Genomic DNA, 18,030 nt, shown 5'->3' on the forward strand with positions numbered 1-18,030 from the left:
AAATGAGTGATAAACTGGTTGTAAGGAGAATTCTTGGATGTTGATATTACTCTCAATAATATTAACACAACTATGTTCATTTTTAAGATGTAATGAGATTGGTCGTTTGCATGTTTTTCTGTTATGCTCATAATCACCATATCTACCACAACATCGTATGTGCTTAACCTCTCCACATAAACGAATTCTCTTTTTTCTTGGTCTTCCTACTAGCTGTCAACTTTTTGGTGATAGCACAACTATATAATAGATGTCTTTCAAAATTACGCAATCTTTGTTATTTCTAATAGGATACATAAACTTTGAGTATGAAGATATAAGTGACAGTGGAATCTCCATTTTTTACAAACAATGGTGAAGTGAGGTTTTTAATTTTCAAGAAACAGAAAGAAATAAAATGATAATATAAAAAAAAAAATTGTTGGTTGCTTACATTTTTAACATATTTTTGTGACCAAAAATAAATGATAGATGAAACAATTGTGAGAACTTAAGTTTTTTCTTTGCAAGAAAACAAAGAAAATGAGTAACTTGATGATTAAATAAAAAATAAAAACCTAATTTGCTATAAAATAGAAGGAAAAGGAAAGTTGTCTTGAAGAGAAAAATGAAGGGTACTTTTGCCTTAATCAGGTCAGTTTTTCTACCTTTAAAGGGATGAGGTTATTCTTGCAAATATGAGGGTTATTTTAACTCCTTTAACCAAATAACTCTTAGATATACTATAATAAAATATCATAATATTATTGTCTAATAATATTTAATGTAACTTAATAATAAATTTATACTTACAAAATTTATATTACTTTATTTAACAAAACAACTTCAAAATATTTATTATTACTTCTTATGTCATTTTTTTATATTTTTTTCTTAACATTTTAATGGGTTTTGATCAATTTTCGTTTCATTGATATTTTGTGTCAAAATATCCACCTGTATGTCCTAATATATCCTGATATATTTGAAAAATTGAGTTACCACCACATCAGTCAAAATCGATATTTTTATCCTTGCCTTATAGTCATGTTTGGAATGTTAGAATAGAAAATGAGAATAAGAAATTAATTTTATTCTTATTCGCTATATGCTTGAATTATTATTTTTAATTAATGAGAATAAGAATAAAAAATTTATTATTATGAAAATCAAATCTCTTCCCATTAAGACTTTAACTTATTCTTTGCATTAAATTATGATGTATCATCATTCTCATTCTATTTCTATTCTTATTTTCACATACGACCAAACATAACTGACAAATCATTTAAATCAAAATAATATGTTCTAAAGTTAAAAACAAAATTTTAAGGGTAATTCAAAAAATACCTTTTAAAAAATATTGTCTTGCAAGTAAGGCCATGAATTAAAAAAAAAATTATGTTAAATCCTCAAAAGAAAATGACAAAAGAGACTAAAAAAGTTCTTACATTGTACATGTGAGTGTCAAAATCATTGCCTTGGCAATGTTCCTTTGGATGACCTACTTAAGCTCAACCAAGAAACCCTAACCCTAAAAAAAGTTATCCTAATGTATTGGTGGGAAATACTCCACCACATTTTCAATTTCTAGACATTATTATAAGCTTTCCACAACTTTCTATCATGCCATTTTCCCATTGTCCCATTCAACAAATCCAAATGTATAAGAACAAGTGAGATTACTTTTGTGATTTCTCTTTCTTCAATTTGCATTTTTATATTTTTTTTTTTGGTTTGTCCACGTACCATATTGCTATTCCATGAATCCATGAATAAGAAAAATGTTGAAAAGTATAGATTCAAGGGCAAAGATATTTAAAAAAAAAAAAAAAAAAAGTGGTGTGCGAATAGGTTAGACATTGAAGTTTCTATCAAATGAAATTTAATTTGATAGTGTTGGTAAACAATTTTTTTAATTATCAAAATCTTTTATGAGTAAAGTTATAATTGATATTCAATTGATTGATTGATGAGAGTTAATTTTAAGTTTGGTTTCAGTGAAGTACTAATAAAAAAATTGTGAGAAAATAGTAAAGAAATAAAAAATAAAGGGTAAGAAAAATTATTTTTTAATGGAAGATAAAAAAAAAAAAACAAAATCAAGTATAATTAAAAATTTTATAACTTTTAAAATTATTTAGTTTTTATATATAAGATAAAAAATAAGTGAAAAAGTTTGAATGGGTATATCAAAATAATTTATTGTGTTTGTTTTTACTTATTAGTATATAGATATTATGATGAAATAGTATAACTAATGTTTTTCTATGTATGTTGACTAGCACTTTCTACCTTTTTTCAGAAGCAGAGAATATAAAAACCTTATGCATTTTCTCAAAATTTTACCACCACAAACACAATGTTTTGGGCATGTATAGTTTCTTCTTACTATTGGCCCTCATATTACTAGATAAACTATGTTAGTTTAACATTTTCTCATATAGAAAAATGTTAAAGAAAAATGTGAGAAACACGCTAAAAAATGGAATATATTCCAAATACAAGCAGATAATGTTCTTGTTGACTATGCGAATGGAATTCATCCAATTCCTTTCATGAAATGGTTTGAGGTGGAGATCGTCTATATCCCTATTAATGTTTGAAGCATGCATTGGGTATTGGGAGTAATTCACTTTACTTAGAAGAGAATATTTGTGTATGATTTATTGATAGACATTAATAGTGATAATCGATTAAAAGGCGTCATACCTTTAGCTAAGTTGTTACCGCGTATTTTGCATGTCGCATCATATTATGGGAAAACTGGTGATCCTAAGAGTGACCAACAATGGGACATTGAACAATTGCATAATGTTCCTCAATAAGAATATAAGTAAACAAATATCCAAACTTTCATCTTATCATTTCACCTTTATTTCTTATACAATAATTTTTTTTTTTAATGATTTAATTTTGATTACTTATGTTTCATGCAATGGTGATTGTTGAATGTTCTTAATTAAATATGCAAAATAATTAATGCATGATCATTCATTCATCTCACTAATGATGCCCGTATGAATTGGTTTCGAAAGAAAATGACAACTAAATTGTTTTACTTCAAAAATCTGCTCAAGTAGTGGGTTTGAATTTGACTATGTAGTGGGTTTATATGTTGTTGAGGGTTAATTGTTATTTTGGATGAATTTGACTTGATGCTCAAAGTTATAATTTTTGTAAATGTAACCAGGATTATGAACTTAACCATAGTTAAGTTCTTTATTGATGTAACTCAATCACTGTTAAGTTCAAGTTAATGCAATGATTGCTAACTATAGTTAAATTATTTGTCAATGCAACTCAACAACTGTTAAGTTCAGGTGGAAATTCTGACTATGAACTTAACCATAGTCAAGTTCTTTGTTAATGCAACTCAACAATTGTTAAGTTTAGGTAAAATTCTGACTATGAACTTAAACATAGTTAAGTTTTTTATTAATACAATTCAACTATTGTTAAGTTCAGGTGAAAATTATGACTATGAACTTAACCATAGTTAAGTAATTTGTTAATGATACTTAACCACTATTAAGTTCAGGTTAAAATTATGACTATGAACTTAACTATAGTTAACTTATTTGTTAATGCAACTTAACCACTATTAAGTTCAGGTGAAAATTATGATTGTAAACTTAACCATAGTTAAGTTCTTTGACGTTAATTCAACTTAACCATAGATGAGTTAAGGTTAATGCAATGATTGTGAACTTAACCATAGTTAAGTTCTTTGTTAATGCAATTCAACCACCGTTAAGTTCAGGTTAATGCAATGATTATCAACTTAACCATAGTTAAACTTAACCAATTAATTCATGTGATAAAACTCAAACATTTAACTTAAAATTTCAATCCATCATTCAAAAAAAATTGTTTTAAGCATATAGAAAAAAATAGGCCCACAAATTCCTTCATGCCCCTATATGGAAAAAAATGTAGATACATAGCTAAATCATCACCAAAAAAGAAATTTTATGATAATATTATTAAAATGAGTGATGAACTAGTTGTAAGGAAATTTTTGGATGTTGATATTGCTTTAAACAATATTGACACCACAGTGTTCATCTCTAGGACATAATGAGATTGGTCATTTACATCTTTTTCTATTATGCCCATAATCACCACATCTACCACAACATCGTATGTGCTTAACCTCTTTATCTAAACGAATTGTCTCATTTCTTGGTCTTCCTGCTGGTCGTCGACTTTTTTGTGGAAGTACAACTCTACAATGGATGTCTTCCGGAATTATCCAAGCTTTGTTATTTCCAATAGGATATATAGACTTTGAATATAAAGATATAAGTGACAGTGGAATCTTTGTTTTTTACCTATAATGGTGAAGTGAGGTTTTAAATTTTCAGGAAACAGAAAGAAAGAAAATGATAATATGAAAAAGAAATTGTTGGTTGCTTACATTTTTGCAGGACCAAGAATAAAGAATAGATGAATCAATAGTGAGAACTTAGATTTCTTCTCTGTAGGAAAACAAAAAGAATGAACAATTAAATGACTGGATAAAAAAATAAAAACCTAATTTGCTATAAAATAAAGGGAAAGGGAAAGTTGTCTTTGAGGAAAAAATGAAGGGTATTTTTTGTCTCAATCGGGTAATTTTTTCTACATTTTAAGGGATGGGTTATTTTTGCAAATATGGGATTATTTTAACCCCTTTAACCAAATAACCCTTAGATATACTATAATAAAATACCACAATATTATTGTCTAATAATATTTAATATAATTTAATTAAAAATGTATACTTACAAAATTTATATTTTGTATCAATGCATAATATTATTATTGAATAAGACAAAGTATATGATAGATATATTACTTTATTTAATAAAAAAAAAACTTCAAAATATTTATTATTACTTCTTATATCATTTTTTTTTTTTAGATTTTTTCTCAACTTTCTAATGAGTTTTGATCAAATTTCTTTTCATCGATATTTTGTGTCAGAATATCTATTGATATTTCCTGATATATTTTAATGCATTCGTAAAATTGAGTTATCACTACATAAGTCAAAATCGATATTTTTGTCCTTGCCTTATACTCATGTTTTGAATGTTAAAATAGAAAATGAGAATAAGAAATTAATTTTATTTTTATTCGCTTGTGTGCTTGCATTATTGTTTTTTAATGAGAATAAGAATAAAAACTTTATTATTATGAAAATCAAATCTCTTACTTTAACTTATTCTTTGCATTAAATTATGATGTACCATCATTCTCATTTTATTCCTATTCTTATCTCCACATATAACCAAACATAATTGACAAGTTATTTAAACCAAAAAGGGTATGTACTAAAACCAAAAACAAAATTTCAATGGTAATTCAAAAAATACCTTTGAAAAATATATTGTCTTACAAGGTGTCTGTGTGTTAAATCCTCACAAGAACATGACAAAGGAGACCAAAAAAAGTTCTCACATTGTACATGTGAGGGTCAAAATCATTATCTTGGCAATGTTCCCTGACAAGGATGGCCTACTTGAGCCCTTGCAAGTTGCAACCAAGAAACCCTCAACCTAAAACAAGTTATAATTATCCCAAGTGGGAAATACTCCACCACATTTCCAATTTCTAGACATTATTATAAGCTTTTGACAGCTTTCTATCATGTCATTTTCCCATTGTCCCATTCAATAAATCCACGTGTATAACAAGAAGTGAGATTATTTTTGTGATTTCTCTTTCTTCAATTTACATTTTTGTTTTTTTGTTTGTCGACATAAAAGATTGCCTTTCCATGAATCCATGAATAAGAAAAATGTTGAAAAGTGTAGATTCAAGGGACAAAGAATTTTCCTTGAAAAAGTGGTGTGCATTAAAGAATGGACATTGAAGTTTCTATCAAATGAAATCTAATTTGATAGTGTTAGCAAACAATCTTTTTAATTATCAAAATCTTTATGAGTAAAGTTGTAATTGATATTTGATAGATTTGATGGGAGTTAACTTTAAGTTTGGTTTCATTGAAGTACTAATAAAAAAAAATGTGAGAAAATAGTAAAGAAAGAAAAAAATTTAAGAAAAAATATTTTTTTAATGGAAGATATAAAAAAAATATCAAGTATAAATAAAATTTTTATAAAAATTCAAATTATTTAGTTTTTATATATAAGACAAAAAAAAAGTGAAATAAGTTTAATTTTATATTTCTTTTTCTTCTCTATTTATATTTCCCTTTTATTTTTCCTCAAAATTTTTAGAAATCAAACATAGCTTTGGGAAAATGATGTTCCCATATGTATAAAATATAAAAGAAAATGAAATATAATTAAATTAATTAGAAACTTATGAATTTTAAAATCATTTATATTTTATTTTCCTCTATTTTTCTTTTCTTTTTTTCTTCGCATTTTCTCTCATATTTTTCAAGAATAAAAAATAAAGTAAATTAATTTAAACTAATTTAAAATGAGATGTTTCGAGAATTTAATAGTTGTATCTAGTTATATTCTTTATAATGTTAGTTGAACCATGTTAAAACCTCGTGTACATTTGTATTAATTGTTTTATTTTTATGTTCTTTAATTAATATTGTTCGCATGAAAACTTCTGTTAACCCAATATTTATAGGGATAAAATAAAGATAATATTAAATATTTCAATTTACATGTCAATGAGATGAACTTTGAAATTTATCGATCTAATAATACTGGTGTTTGAGTGCACGTAATTTTTTTGTTCCAACATTAAGGAATCAAACCGACTATTAAAAAAAATAATAAACTCCATAAAAGGTTTTATAAAACATTTAGGGGGTTTATCTCCAAACCCCTCCTTCATATGTGGTAGTCTTACAAAACTATAGTTTAGAGAATAAAAAATAGCTTATACCATCTAAAAGGAAGAATATTTTTTCTTACCATTTTATTTTATTATATTTTTATCATTTTATTAGGTAGCATGTATTGATTAAATAAAGATTTTTTTTTCTTTTTTTTTTCCAATTTTTAAAAATTTCAACCATTATTTACCAACTTAAGAAAATGACAAATGTGAGGTGAAAAGCACGAAGCATAACCATAGAACCCTCAAAAATAGGGAAAAGGGACTTGTAATAGATTCTCACATCATAGTCAAATCATTATCGTGACATTGCATTCCCTACAAGGATGGGAAACTCAAGCTCCTCCAAGGAATCAACCCTCACCCCCAAAGAAAACAAATTAGAATATGGGATATTGTAAAAGTGAAAAGGATCAATGCTACAAAAGCATTTCCAAATTTAAGCATTATTTACCTATGTCATTTTATATGATGTCAATTTCAATTATTTAATAATCTAACTAAAGTTAATTTTAGTGTCTCAGTAATATGGGGTCCACCTATCAAATGATGATCTTTTGATAGATATCGAAAAACATCACTTTTCGTATTAATCTCAATTATTCAATATAGTAAAGTGAAACTAATTTTATGATCGATATCAAAGTACATTTTTCTAATAGCTATAGAAGACATCAGTAATCAAATGGTGTTAGACGTATATCGTTCTACCATTTTTTTTTTTTTTTTTTTTCTTTTATATATTAGTCTCATTTGTTTGTTCCTTCATCCAACGATCTAAATTTCATCATGCATAATCGATGGTCTGAATTTGAAGTTTGATAAGTACTATTTTGATAATTTAACATTTTCTAATAATATTTTTTTAGCATTTTTGTCACATATTTAAAAAATAAATGAGTTGGGAATGAATGAGAAAAACTTTTATATTTAATAAATATTAGGTATTTTTTTCAACATATTCATTGATGACTTTATTATGGACATAAAAGAAGGTGATAAAAGCTGTGAAGAGGGTAACATTTTTATTTATGTATTTATTTTGGGTCAGTGTGCACTGATTACTTTTCATGAATGGGACAAAAGGCGCATGGCATGAACTTATTCATTCAAAAAAAAATTGAAGATTCTTGAAAACTTTTTGGGGAATGAAAGATCTGATTAAGTCAAAGATTGAACTTGAATTTCTTTTAAGAAATGACTCTAAGATTCCCAAAATTTTTAATTCAATTATTTGCTTTTTGAAGAATTCCTTTAGGATATGTTTGGTTAGTGGGAAAGTATAAAAAAAACACTTTAGGATATGTTTGGTTATCATAAGTCTAAAAAATAAAAAATTGATTATATCATATTTTTGGTTTTAAAATGAAAGATATAAAAAAAAAACTAAAATTGTTATACAAACATATAAAATAATTAAAAATAAAATACTAGATATAAAAATTATTATTAAAATATACTTTAAAATACAAAAAAAAAAACATTTTAGATTTCTATTTAATTCTAGAAAATATCATAGAACATTTTTTACAATTGTTCTCAAAAAATTATTTTTAGAAACAGTCACTTAACAGGCTCTACTTGTTGAGCAAAAATTAAAAAACATCTGAAAGTATTTTCTATTCAAAGTATTTTATTTAGAAGTGTTTTTAGAAAAATTACCTATCAAGTATTTTCAAAAAACACTATAAGTTATTTTTCAACACTACAAGTAATTTTTTAGATTTTTAAAGTATTCCCTAAAATTTATCAAATACACATTTTTTTTTTTATCAAAAACATTTTATTTTTTTGTTAAAAGTGCTTCCCAACAACACTACCAAACAGACTTTAATAGGTGATTCTCCTAAAAACATTTTCAGATAAAAACACTTACTTTAAAAATACTTTGAGTAAAAAAGCTTTCAAAAGCACTCTAATTCTATTTTTTATTTTTCATCACATTTTTTTAAATTTTATTTTTTCTTTCTATTTTCTTTTCCTCGTACTTTCTCTCCAAATTTCTAAAAATCAACCATACTCTTAATAAAAAAAAATTATCCCCATAGATAGGATAACTATATCGTCTTAGAAATAAATTTTTCTTTATTAAGATAAAATCAATATAAAATTTTTGGAGTTTTTTTTTTTTCCTATTTTATGTTTTATTTTTACCAATTATTTTTGGAAATATTTCGATATAGTGGCAAATTCAAGCAGGGCACTGGGATAGCTCTGCATGTTGCATCATCATCATTTACGTTGGACTTCCACTTCCTTCTATGGTACCTTCATCCGTAAGAATTGAGTTTTCACAGCACAATTATGTTGAAATTGAATGTGGAATTCAAGGGAGTTGTGGAAATAAATGGAAAATGTACCAATTCAATGAACCTACCAGGAAGCACAATGATGGGGGTTTGTGTCGTCACCATACTATCTAGTCGTGGCGTCACCATTGCCATTCTAGCTTTTCGGTGGATTTTTCCTCTCACGCTTCCACTGATTTTCCCTGTATTTTCTTTTCACTTTCCCCCTTATCTTCTCACACTCCAACCCCATTTTAAAAAGCCTCTCTTAGTTTCTCTCTTCTCCATTTGGATACACACCCATTGGTCTAGCTCAAACTTCAATGGGAACTTCTCCTCCAGAAAGGCTTTCCACTGATCGGAAAAGGGTGGTTGGGGAGCTGGTTCATGGCCGGGATCTGGCGAACCAGTTGCAGATTCTGCTACGTGAGCCCTTTTCCGATCAGGGGTCGGTGTCAGCTGAGGATCTGGTGGTGAAGATCTTGAGATCCTTCACGGAGGCTCTCTCTGTGATGAGGTGTTATGACCAGTCCGGCGATGCCGGCGGGGGGAGTCCGGCGGAGAGTGGGAACTACAAGGTGTTGAAGAACAGGCGGGGCTGTTACAAGAGGAGGTGATCCATCTATACATATATCTTTCATGGGTGAACACTATTTTTTAAGTTTGTGTGTTGATTTGGAATTCATGAAAGTGGGACTGATTTGATTTTCGTTTTGCTGCAGAAAAAATTCTGAAACATGGACTGCGGTCTCCTCCACTATAGAAGATGGCCATGCATGGAGGAAATATGGGCAAAAGGAGATCCTCAATGCAAAATTCCCAAGGTATATAAAGAAATCAAACCTCTGATTTCAATCTCAAATCATCTTAAACAAGAAAAAGTACTGAAATTCATGTATTTTAAACAGGAAAAAGTACTGAAATTCATGTATCTTAAACAAGCAAAAGTACTGAAATTCATGTAGAAAAAGCTCTGATTTCATGTGCAACAATCAATTGTCGTTTCATTTGATATGGGAAAACTAAAAAAAAACCTTAATTATATTCATTGCCTTTTGATTCACACAGGAGCTACTACAGATGCACGAGGAAGCATGAGCAAAGCTGCCGAGCTACGAAACAAGTACAAAGAATGAAGGAGAATCCCATAATGTATCACACAACATACATTGGCCACCATACTTGCAGAGATATTCTCAAGGCTCCCCAGTTCATTGGAGGCTCTTATCCTGGCTATGATTCTAATAATATGGTTGGATCTGAATCAAAGATCCCAGAAGAAGTTCAGGAAATGAAACCAGAACTTATAAAGGAGGAGACAGTGGTGAGTGATCTCACTGCAGACAATGTTTCTTCAATGGATTCTATCAATTTATGGTCAAGTTTAGAGGCTTTGGACTCATTCATGCCCGCAATGGTTACTCAAAGAGGGGGGTCTGACGATCATGGGAATCAAGATCAGGATGTGGATTCCACCATGTATTCAAGAAATGCAACCACCACTACTACTGCTACTACTGCTTCTCATAATACTGACATGGACTTTGTGCTTGGGTGTCTGGATTTTGAAGGTGATGATCAGTTTCAGTTGGATGAAAATCCTTTTCAGTTTTTCTAGGTAATTATTAATCCTCGTCAAGAAATGTAGAAAACCCCCAGAGGTTTTGCTGTACGTACTGTTGTACTACTACTAATTTCATGAAATGAAAATGCTTGTGTTGCTCATCTTAAATTCATTGGAGAACCATGTCTCTAATGCTTAACTTAAGAAAGTTCAGAAACTTCAACTGCTCTCAATCAGCATTAATCTTGAGAGTCTCTCAAGACGGGTCATCTTATGATGCGTCTCAAGCAGCTATGATTTATGATGCCTAAAAAGATACCCAGACATTTTCCCCCAAGACAAAAAAAAAAAAAAAACAAAGGATCAAACAAAGTGTACGTTTTCCAGAGACTACTGATCAATCCAAATAAGATGGGAAAAAACAGCTTTCATGAATAACCATATTCTAGCTAGCCAGATGCCACCCGTATGTGGGTCTCAGAAGTAAAGTACGCACGGGCTTTGGCGATAACCATAATATGCAGTCTCTTTGCTAAATTGAGAAAATAATGCCAAATTGTCACATGAATGTGATTTCTAAACTTGGACAGTCCAAGAAACTTCTGGTTATGATCATGTCATGAACCAGTGAGAATGAATAGTCATTTCTTTATCAAATACAGTGAAAATTAACAAATTCAAAATTAGGGTTCATCCGAAGAGAAGTGATAATTTCATGGGGTTATGGAATTAATCAGTTTTTCTTGTCACCAGCCGGCTCCCATTTATCCTCCGTGTGAGTGAAGAGGAAGTCCATGCTATTGCTACTACTGCTACCAGAATTGAACATTGTATCAGCAAGATCCACCACTGGATATTCCGCTTCTCGCCCGAATCGAACCATGGAAGGACCTGCAGTACTTCCCCCAGTGCCAACCATGCTGCTGCTGCTTCCCTCGCCTAGACCCAAGTCCACGTGCATTTGAACTTGGGAATGATCTACAAAGGCATTTGCTGCTTCTCCTGTTGGCTTGAGTTCCATGGAGAGCCACGTCCCCATGGGCAGTTGTGCAGTTGTGGCCTGAATCATCTCAGGTGTCACTTCTGGTGGAGGCGGTGGGACTGAAGGAGCTGTGGCAGACTTGTGGCAGGTGTGATCATCTATATAAGTTATATCAAACATGAAGGGATCATGGTCGATCCGCTGTACTTGTTTCTTGGCTGGACAGTTGTATAGTTTCTGGTGGGTGCATCTATAGTAACTCCTGAAGAAAGAGATTCGATGTCACAAAGGAGAAGAACAAGAACCAGGAGAGCAAGAAATCTTATGCTTACATTGGTGGTGTGGCCGAAGCCGTAACATCACCATTCCATCTTCTAAATCAAACTTTCTTCTCAATTGTGATTCTAGCCTAACTTCCTGCCTATTATACTTAAAAAAGTTTTGCCAACATGTGATATAACATGTTATAAAAAAATTTAATAAAATTAACGATATGTATATATCAAATCTTATTCAAAAAGTTAGATACTATTTTGTCAGTGGTCTGTCCAAACATATATACAAGACAACTCTGAATGCAACAAAATTAAGTCACGCTTGTGAACCTTCACATGCAATGGTCCTACATGTTTTCAATTATCAGCTAATATATGACCTTCTCAAGAGGCAAACTGGAGTACTTAGCTTGACAAGTTCTCTATCAAGACTGAGTATTTTGGCATGTAGAATGAGTATGAGAAGAAGAGTCCCAATCATCCCAGAAAGGTCGAAAGGTATGCTTAAAATAAAAAAGAGTATAATTTATCATAATCTATGTAGAATAATCCACATGTCAATATATGAGAATAAACTTTCTGTCAATTATTTTAGTTAATTACCTTGGGTACTTTGATCCCAGGATCTCCTTTTGCCCATATTTTCTCCAAGTAAAATTGTCATCCGGAGGAATATCAGTGTTCCCAATTCTAGGTGCTGCTACTGTCTCCTTCCTTTTCCTTATATCATCCTTTCTGCGAATACCAAATGAGTTAGGCCTCGGTTTAAACCTATTTTCTTACCTACCAAACATTTCTGATACATGTTACAGTCAAAATATATATACTGGGAAAATCTATATAACAAATTTTCCTTTCCAAATTCTTCCTCCAGGCATAAAAAAAATAAAAATCATTGTGGATAAATCTATAAGAGTCACTACAGCTACTTGATTATATATGCGTTTGATTTACTATATATGCATGAATAGGCCCAGTGTTGCATGTACATGAAGAAGAAAACCAACACTAGCTGTATCAATTTTCTTACCTTCTTCGTGATCTTTGCGAATTACTATTCCCGGAATCTGATCCTTCCATTGCCTGAAACTCTCCTCCGCTGCCTGTTGATCTGGCTGAGCCTTCCCTATCCCGTCCACCCAGCTCAAAACCAGGATGACCCGACAAGGTCACAGGTTCGATCCCACCTACCTTGCTCTCTGTCAAGCCATACTGTGCTTGGAACGCTTGCAGGTAGCTTGTCTTCAGCCATTCCTGCATTTCCCCACTGGTCTCCATCCCCGAGGCCTGCGCAAACATGTAGGGATATGCCGAGTGGTCATCCTGAGCATTCAGCCTCTCCTTCGCAGTCCCGAAAATCTTCATGATCTCATCACAGGACTTGGCCAGCATCCTGGGCTGCTTGGCGAGGTTCGGAATGTTTGATTCAAGCTCTCTAGCCAACTTGCACCCACGAACAATATGAGAAAGGGTCTCCTCCATGGCAGCTAATTCTCTCTATTCCTTCTCCGGAATTCTCCGCAAAGTCTTCTGGGAATTTAAAGACGTAATTAAATTAACTTTATGGGAACTTCTATGCTGGTGAGATCTGTGGAAATTATTCAAAAGTATTTGGTTTCTTAGACACGGCCAGTAGAAGAAATAAGGAAAGAATGACTTAGTCATGGTCACATTTTCAACTTTTTGCTTGAGTCTAAGAGGAGACCTCGTCCCATTGAATATCAATCCAAGGGCTTTGGAGAAGTTTCTGAGGAGGTTTGAAGGTTTGACCCATGATGAGAATTCTTCATCTGGCTGTTCAAAGTTGAGAATCATGACGAAAATGATCAGATTATATTGAGTTCAATTCATTGGAGGGGTTCAAACAGTTGAATCCCATTCTCCCTACGGTCACGACCACGGTCCCCCAGAAAAAGTCATGATTATTCTATGGGTCCCATGGCGTATGCTGGGGTTTTGTGAACAGGGCTCCATTTTTGTTCTGTTGCTGCATCTCTGGTGTGAATCTGGCAAGGTCTCCCGTGTTTGACGCTATGGCTTTCCTGCACACTGTTCTTGTAATAAATATATATATATATTTAATTATGGTTTTTAAATTATGTTTTTGATATTGTTTTAAGTTTTAACCAATAAATCTTATAAAATTAACCTTTTTTAAGGGGAATATTTGATATTTTTCAAGAAGTGTTTTAAAAAACAATTACTCTTTTTTTAAAACATTATTATTTAATATTTTATGAAATAAAATTCTATTTAAAAGCTTAAAGCTCCATTTAGTCATATTTTTTAAAACTTGTTTTGTATTCTTTAACTTAAAATTTGCTTTTAAAAAACATAATCGGTCCATTTTCTCCTTTTAATTTTAAAAATTAGTGAAAATAACTTTTACTTATTTTCTAAAAATTATTCTCCATTTATTTTATTTTTAAAAATTATTTTGAGATAACAATAGTCAAACAATATTATAAATTTTTAAAAGTAATTTTATGTTTCTTTAAAAAATAAATAAATAAATAAACCTGTTTTTAAATCACACCATCAAAAAGGCTATTATTAACTTGTTTTTTATATTTTTAAAATTAAATTTTATTTATAATATTTTTTTTTTCATATTTATATAATTATTTTTTAAAACATATCATTGAAATATATATATATATATATATATTGTTACCCATATTTTTTAAAAATTTCTTTATCACATAAAAATTCTATTTCACCTCTAAAATCGAGTCAAACAAATTGACAATTTTCTTCTTTTACTTTTAGTATAAAAGTGAAAATTATGAAAAGAAACATGTTCTCAATGTTAGTTAAAAATTCACATTTTTAGGGTTTATTTACTAAAAATTATATATGTTCTCGATGTTAGTTAAAAATTCACACTTTTAGGGTTTATTTATTAAAAAATATATATATAATTTTTAGTAAATAAACCCTAAAAGTGTGAATTTTTAACTAATATTGAGAACATGTTTCTTTTTAGAATTTTCACTTTTATACTAAAAGAGGAAAACTGTCAATTTGTTTGACTCGATTTTAGAGGTGAAATAGAATTTAATTTTTGTAATGGCATGACAAATAAAAGTAAAAATAATCCAAACTATTTTCAAAATTTAAAACACGTTAAAAATACGAGGATGTGGTAACTATTTTCAAAACTAGTTTTAAAAAACAATTTTTAAAAATAATTTATTTTAAACTGTTGTCTAATATTTTATAAAATAAAAATTTATTTAAAAACCTAAAATAATTTTAATCTATTTTTAATATTTTAAAAATAAAATTTATGTTTGATGTTTTATTTTTAATCTGATATATATTTATACAATTATTATTTTTAAATAATTATTAAAAAAATTAATTAATTAATTTTTAATTACCAAATACATTTTTTTAATAGAATAAAAAACTATTTTCCAAAATAACTATCAAATTCACCGTAAAACTCACAACTCAGACTTACATCCAAACTTTTTAAAAATTTCCTTTGACATGACCGTCAAAATGACACTAAAAATCACAAAAAATTGTTCAAGAAAATGACAAGCACACTGTGGAGGGATGTCGGAATATAATATTAATGATGGTGAGCTTCTTTGAAGTCGCTTGAAAGTTGAAAGTCTATAACTTGTTTGACCATCCAGCAGCCACAACAACAGTGTGTGTAAGCTAGGGTTCTTAACGAACAAGGAAAGAGGAGGAAGAAGATGGATTGAGAACTTTCGATGAAGTTAAGGCTAGGGTTTTATGGTGACAGACAAGTTAAAGTTTGAGATGGGCCAATATTATATTGGAAAAATTAATGCTTTGAATGGATGAAAACTATAGTCTATGGTGTGTTCGAAATTAGAGATAGATTATTATAAGGCATTATATTTTAGTTATATGTTTGTGTTTGTGGGCTTGTCCATTTCTCAACTATCTTTATCACCTTCATCAAAATATTTCAATCAATTGGCTTTAATTTAGACAATAAAAAAATATCTTTATTCCTTATAAAATGTGAATGCTCGGAATAATCACGGTGTTAAAATCTATTTGAGAGTGATTTTAGGAAACAGTTAAAAGGTGTTTTCGAAATAAAATTAAACCTGCTTGGTATGTGGTTTTAAAATGTTTTTTTTTTTAATTTTGAAAAACAAAAAAAAAAAAACTGTTTTTATAAATTTTTAACACTATCTTTTCGTTATTTTTTAAAAAACAAAGTGAAATAAATAATCATTTTTTAAAAAATAAGTACAGATTATTTTCATTAGTTTTTTTTTAAAAAAAGAAAAACATGAGTTTGTATAGTAATGTTTTTTTAAATTTGTTTTTAAAAATTATTTTTTAATTCTTTAACTATAAAATAGTTTTTTAAAAATGAGTTTAAAAAAATATGGTCAAACGAGCCCTTATGTATTTAGCAAAATTAAAGAATATATTTTAATTAAATATAAGCGTGTTTGACACTATTTCTATTCAAAGGTGTTTTTAAAAAGAAGTGTTTTCTTGTCAAGTATTTTTAAGAAAATCACTTATAAAGTATTTATTTATAAAACATTATAAGTTTTCATAAAACATTTTTAAAAATCCGAAAATTCACTAATGTTGGAAAATCACATTACAGAGTTTTCTAAAAGCCCGTTTGATAGTAATTTTACAAAGTATTTATAATATTTATAACACCTTAAAATTTTTATTATTTAAGTATTAAAAATACTACAAACGTTCCCTAAAATTACTATCAAACATATTATGTATTTATCAAAATTAAAAATATATTTTAATTAAATATGAGCGTGTTTGACACTATTTTTACTTAAATTCTCATAAAGCTATTTTAAGAAAATCACTTATCGAGTATTTCTTCATAAAACACTAAAAGTTTTCATAAAACACTTTTAAAAATCCAAAAATTCACTCATGTTGGAAAATCACTTTACAGTGTTTTCTAACAGTGCGTTTGGGAGTGATTTTAAAAAGCGTTTCTAATATTTCTGACACTTGAATTATAACAAATTTAAAGTATTAAAAATGTTAAAAACGTTTTCAATAGTTACTACCAAACGGGATCTAAAAAATATTTGAAAAGTGATTTTAACACTTGATGAGAAAACACTTCTACTAAAAATTATTTAAATAGAAACAATGTCAAATGCAACCACATTTAAAGTGTGTTTAGTAGTGATTTTATGAAATATTTATAACATATTTAATATTTAAAAAGTTTTATCTGAAATTTGGTATTTCTAAACCATATCTTAAATGCTCCATAAATCACAATTTATATTAGAATATCCGAGACCTCTTTCCAAACATTCATCCAAACACAACTATAAAAGAATAGTTTTTAAAAATTTAAATTAGTTTTCAATTGTCTTGAAAAAAAAAATTTATTTGCAAATTCAAATATGAAAACCATTTTTTTTTAATAAAAGTTTTTAAAGCATTTTTATCATTTCAATTATTGTTAATGACACTTTACGACATAATTAAAAAATATATATAAATTTTGTTTATAAAAAATAATTTGTCTAAAAATTTATTTTCTATTAAAAGTCTATTAAACAAATTTTTAAAGTTATAAAAAAATGGTTTGAATAAAAGTTATTAAATAGGTCAGAGAGTCTCAACTAATATGCTAATGACCCTACTTGTATAAAGTCCAATAATTATAGTTGGTTTTGTGAACTATCATTGGAAAGAAGATTACAAGTACTTTCCACAAAACTTCAATAATAATTTTTATTATTGTTATCACTTAATAGGTATTTAAACCAAAAAAGGAAATATAAATACAAAATATGACCCAAAAAAAATAAAGATTATTGGTTTTCAAATAACTTTTGAAATTTTGAAAAAAATCAAATTCAAAATAATAATAATAAAAAGCTTAAGGTATGTATGGCTATGGTTTTTAAATCTTATTTTAAAAATTATTTTTTATTCTTTATCTTAAAAACAATTTTTAAAAACAAGTTTAAAAAACATGACCAAATGGACTCATATTTTCTTTTTATTTTTAAAAGTCGGTAAAAATAATTTATACTTATTATTTCAAAATTATTTTATATTTCACTTTATTTTCTATTTTTTTTTTAAATCATACAACCAAACATACTTTAAAAAAATAGTTTTTGAAAACGG

The 18,030-nt window shown here is 28.6% G+C and overlaps 2 protein-coding genes across 2 annotated transcripts; one reads left to right on the forward strand and one right to left on the reverse strand.

The window, feature by feature from the left end:
* Positions 1–9,294: 9,294 nt before the first annotated feature.
* LOC117928833 (WRKY DNA-binding transcription factor 70) lies at positions 9,295–10,809 on the forward strand. Its single transcript, XM_034848873.1, has 3 exons — positions 9,295–9,690; positions 9,800–9,901; positions 10,146–10,809. Exons 1-3 carry the CDS (start codon positions 9,401–9,403, stop codon positions 10,693–10,695), a joined length of 942 nt encoding a protein of 313 aa, XP_034704764.1. The 5' UTR covers positions 9,295–9,400; the 3' UTR covers positions 10,696–10,809.
* A 250-nt stretch (positions 10,810–11,059) lies between these two features.
* On the reverse strand, positions 11,060–13,465 carry LOC117929055 (WRKY transcription factor 55). The gene is made up of 3 exons (XM_034849244.1): positions 12,929–13,465; positions 12,502–12,633; positions 11,060–11,885 (listed from the first exon to the last, which is right to left on the reverse strand). Exons 1-3 carry the CDS (start codon positions 13,378–13,380, stop codon positions 11,375–11,377), a joined length of 1,095 nt encoding a protein of 364 aa, XP_034705135.1. The 5' UTR covers positions 13,381–13,465; the 3' UTR covers positions 11,060–11,374.
* Positions 13,466–18,030: the final 4,565 nt, after the last annotated feature.

This window comes from Vitis riparia, chromosome 13, assembly GCF_004353265.1.
Source record: "Vitis riparia cultivar Riparia Gloire de Montpellier isolate 1030 chromosome 13, EGFV_Vit.rip_1.0, whole genome shotgun sequence".
NCBI classification, from domain to species: domain Eukaryota; kingdom Viridiplantae; phylum Streptophyta; class Magnoliopsida; order Vitales; family Vitaceae; genus Vitis; species Vitis riparia.

Coding starts and splice junctions, on each gene's coding strand:
- LOC117929055 (XM_034849244.1), bottom strand. CDS start 13,380: ATGGAGGAGACCCTTTCTCATATTGTTCGTGGGTGCAAGTTGGCTAGA. Junction 12,634..12,928: donor TCGCAAAGATCACGAAGAAG/GTAAGAAAATTG, acceptor TGGTATTCGCAG/AAAGGATGATATAAGGAAAA. Junction 11,886..12,501: donor CTGGGATCAAAGTACCCAAG/GTAATTAACTAA, acceptor CTCTTTCTTCAG/GAGTTACTATAGATGCACCC.
- LOC117928833 (XM_034848873.1), top strand. CDS start 9,401: ATGGGAACTTCTCCTCCAGAAAGGCTTTCCACTGATCGGAAAAGGGTG. Junction 9,691..9,799: donor CGGGGCTGTTACAAGAGGAG/GTGATCCATCTA, acceptor GTTTTGCTGCAG/AAAAAATTCTGAAACATGGA. Junction 9,902..10,145: donor CTCAATGCAAAATTCCCAAG/GTATATAAAGAA, acceptor TGATTCACACAG/GAGCTACTACAGATGCACGA.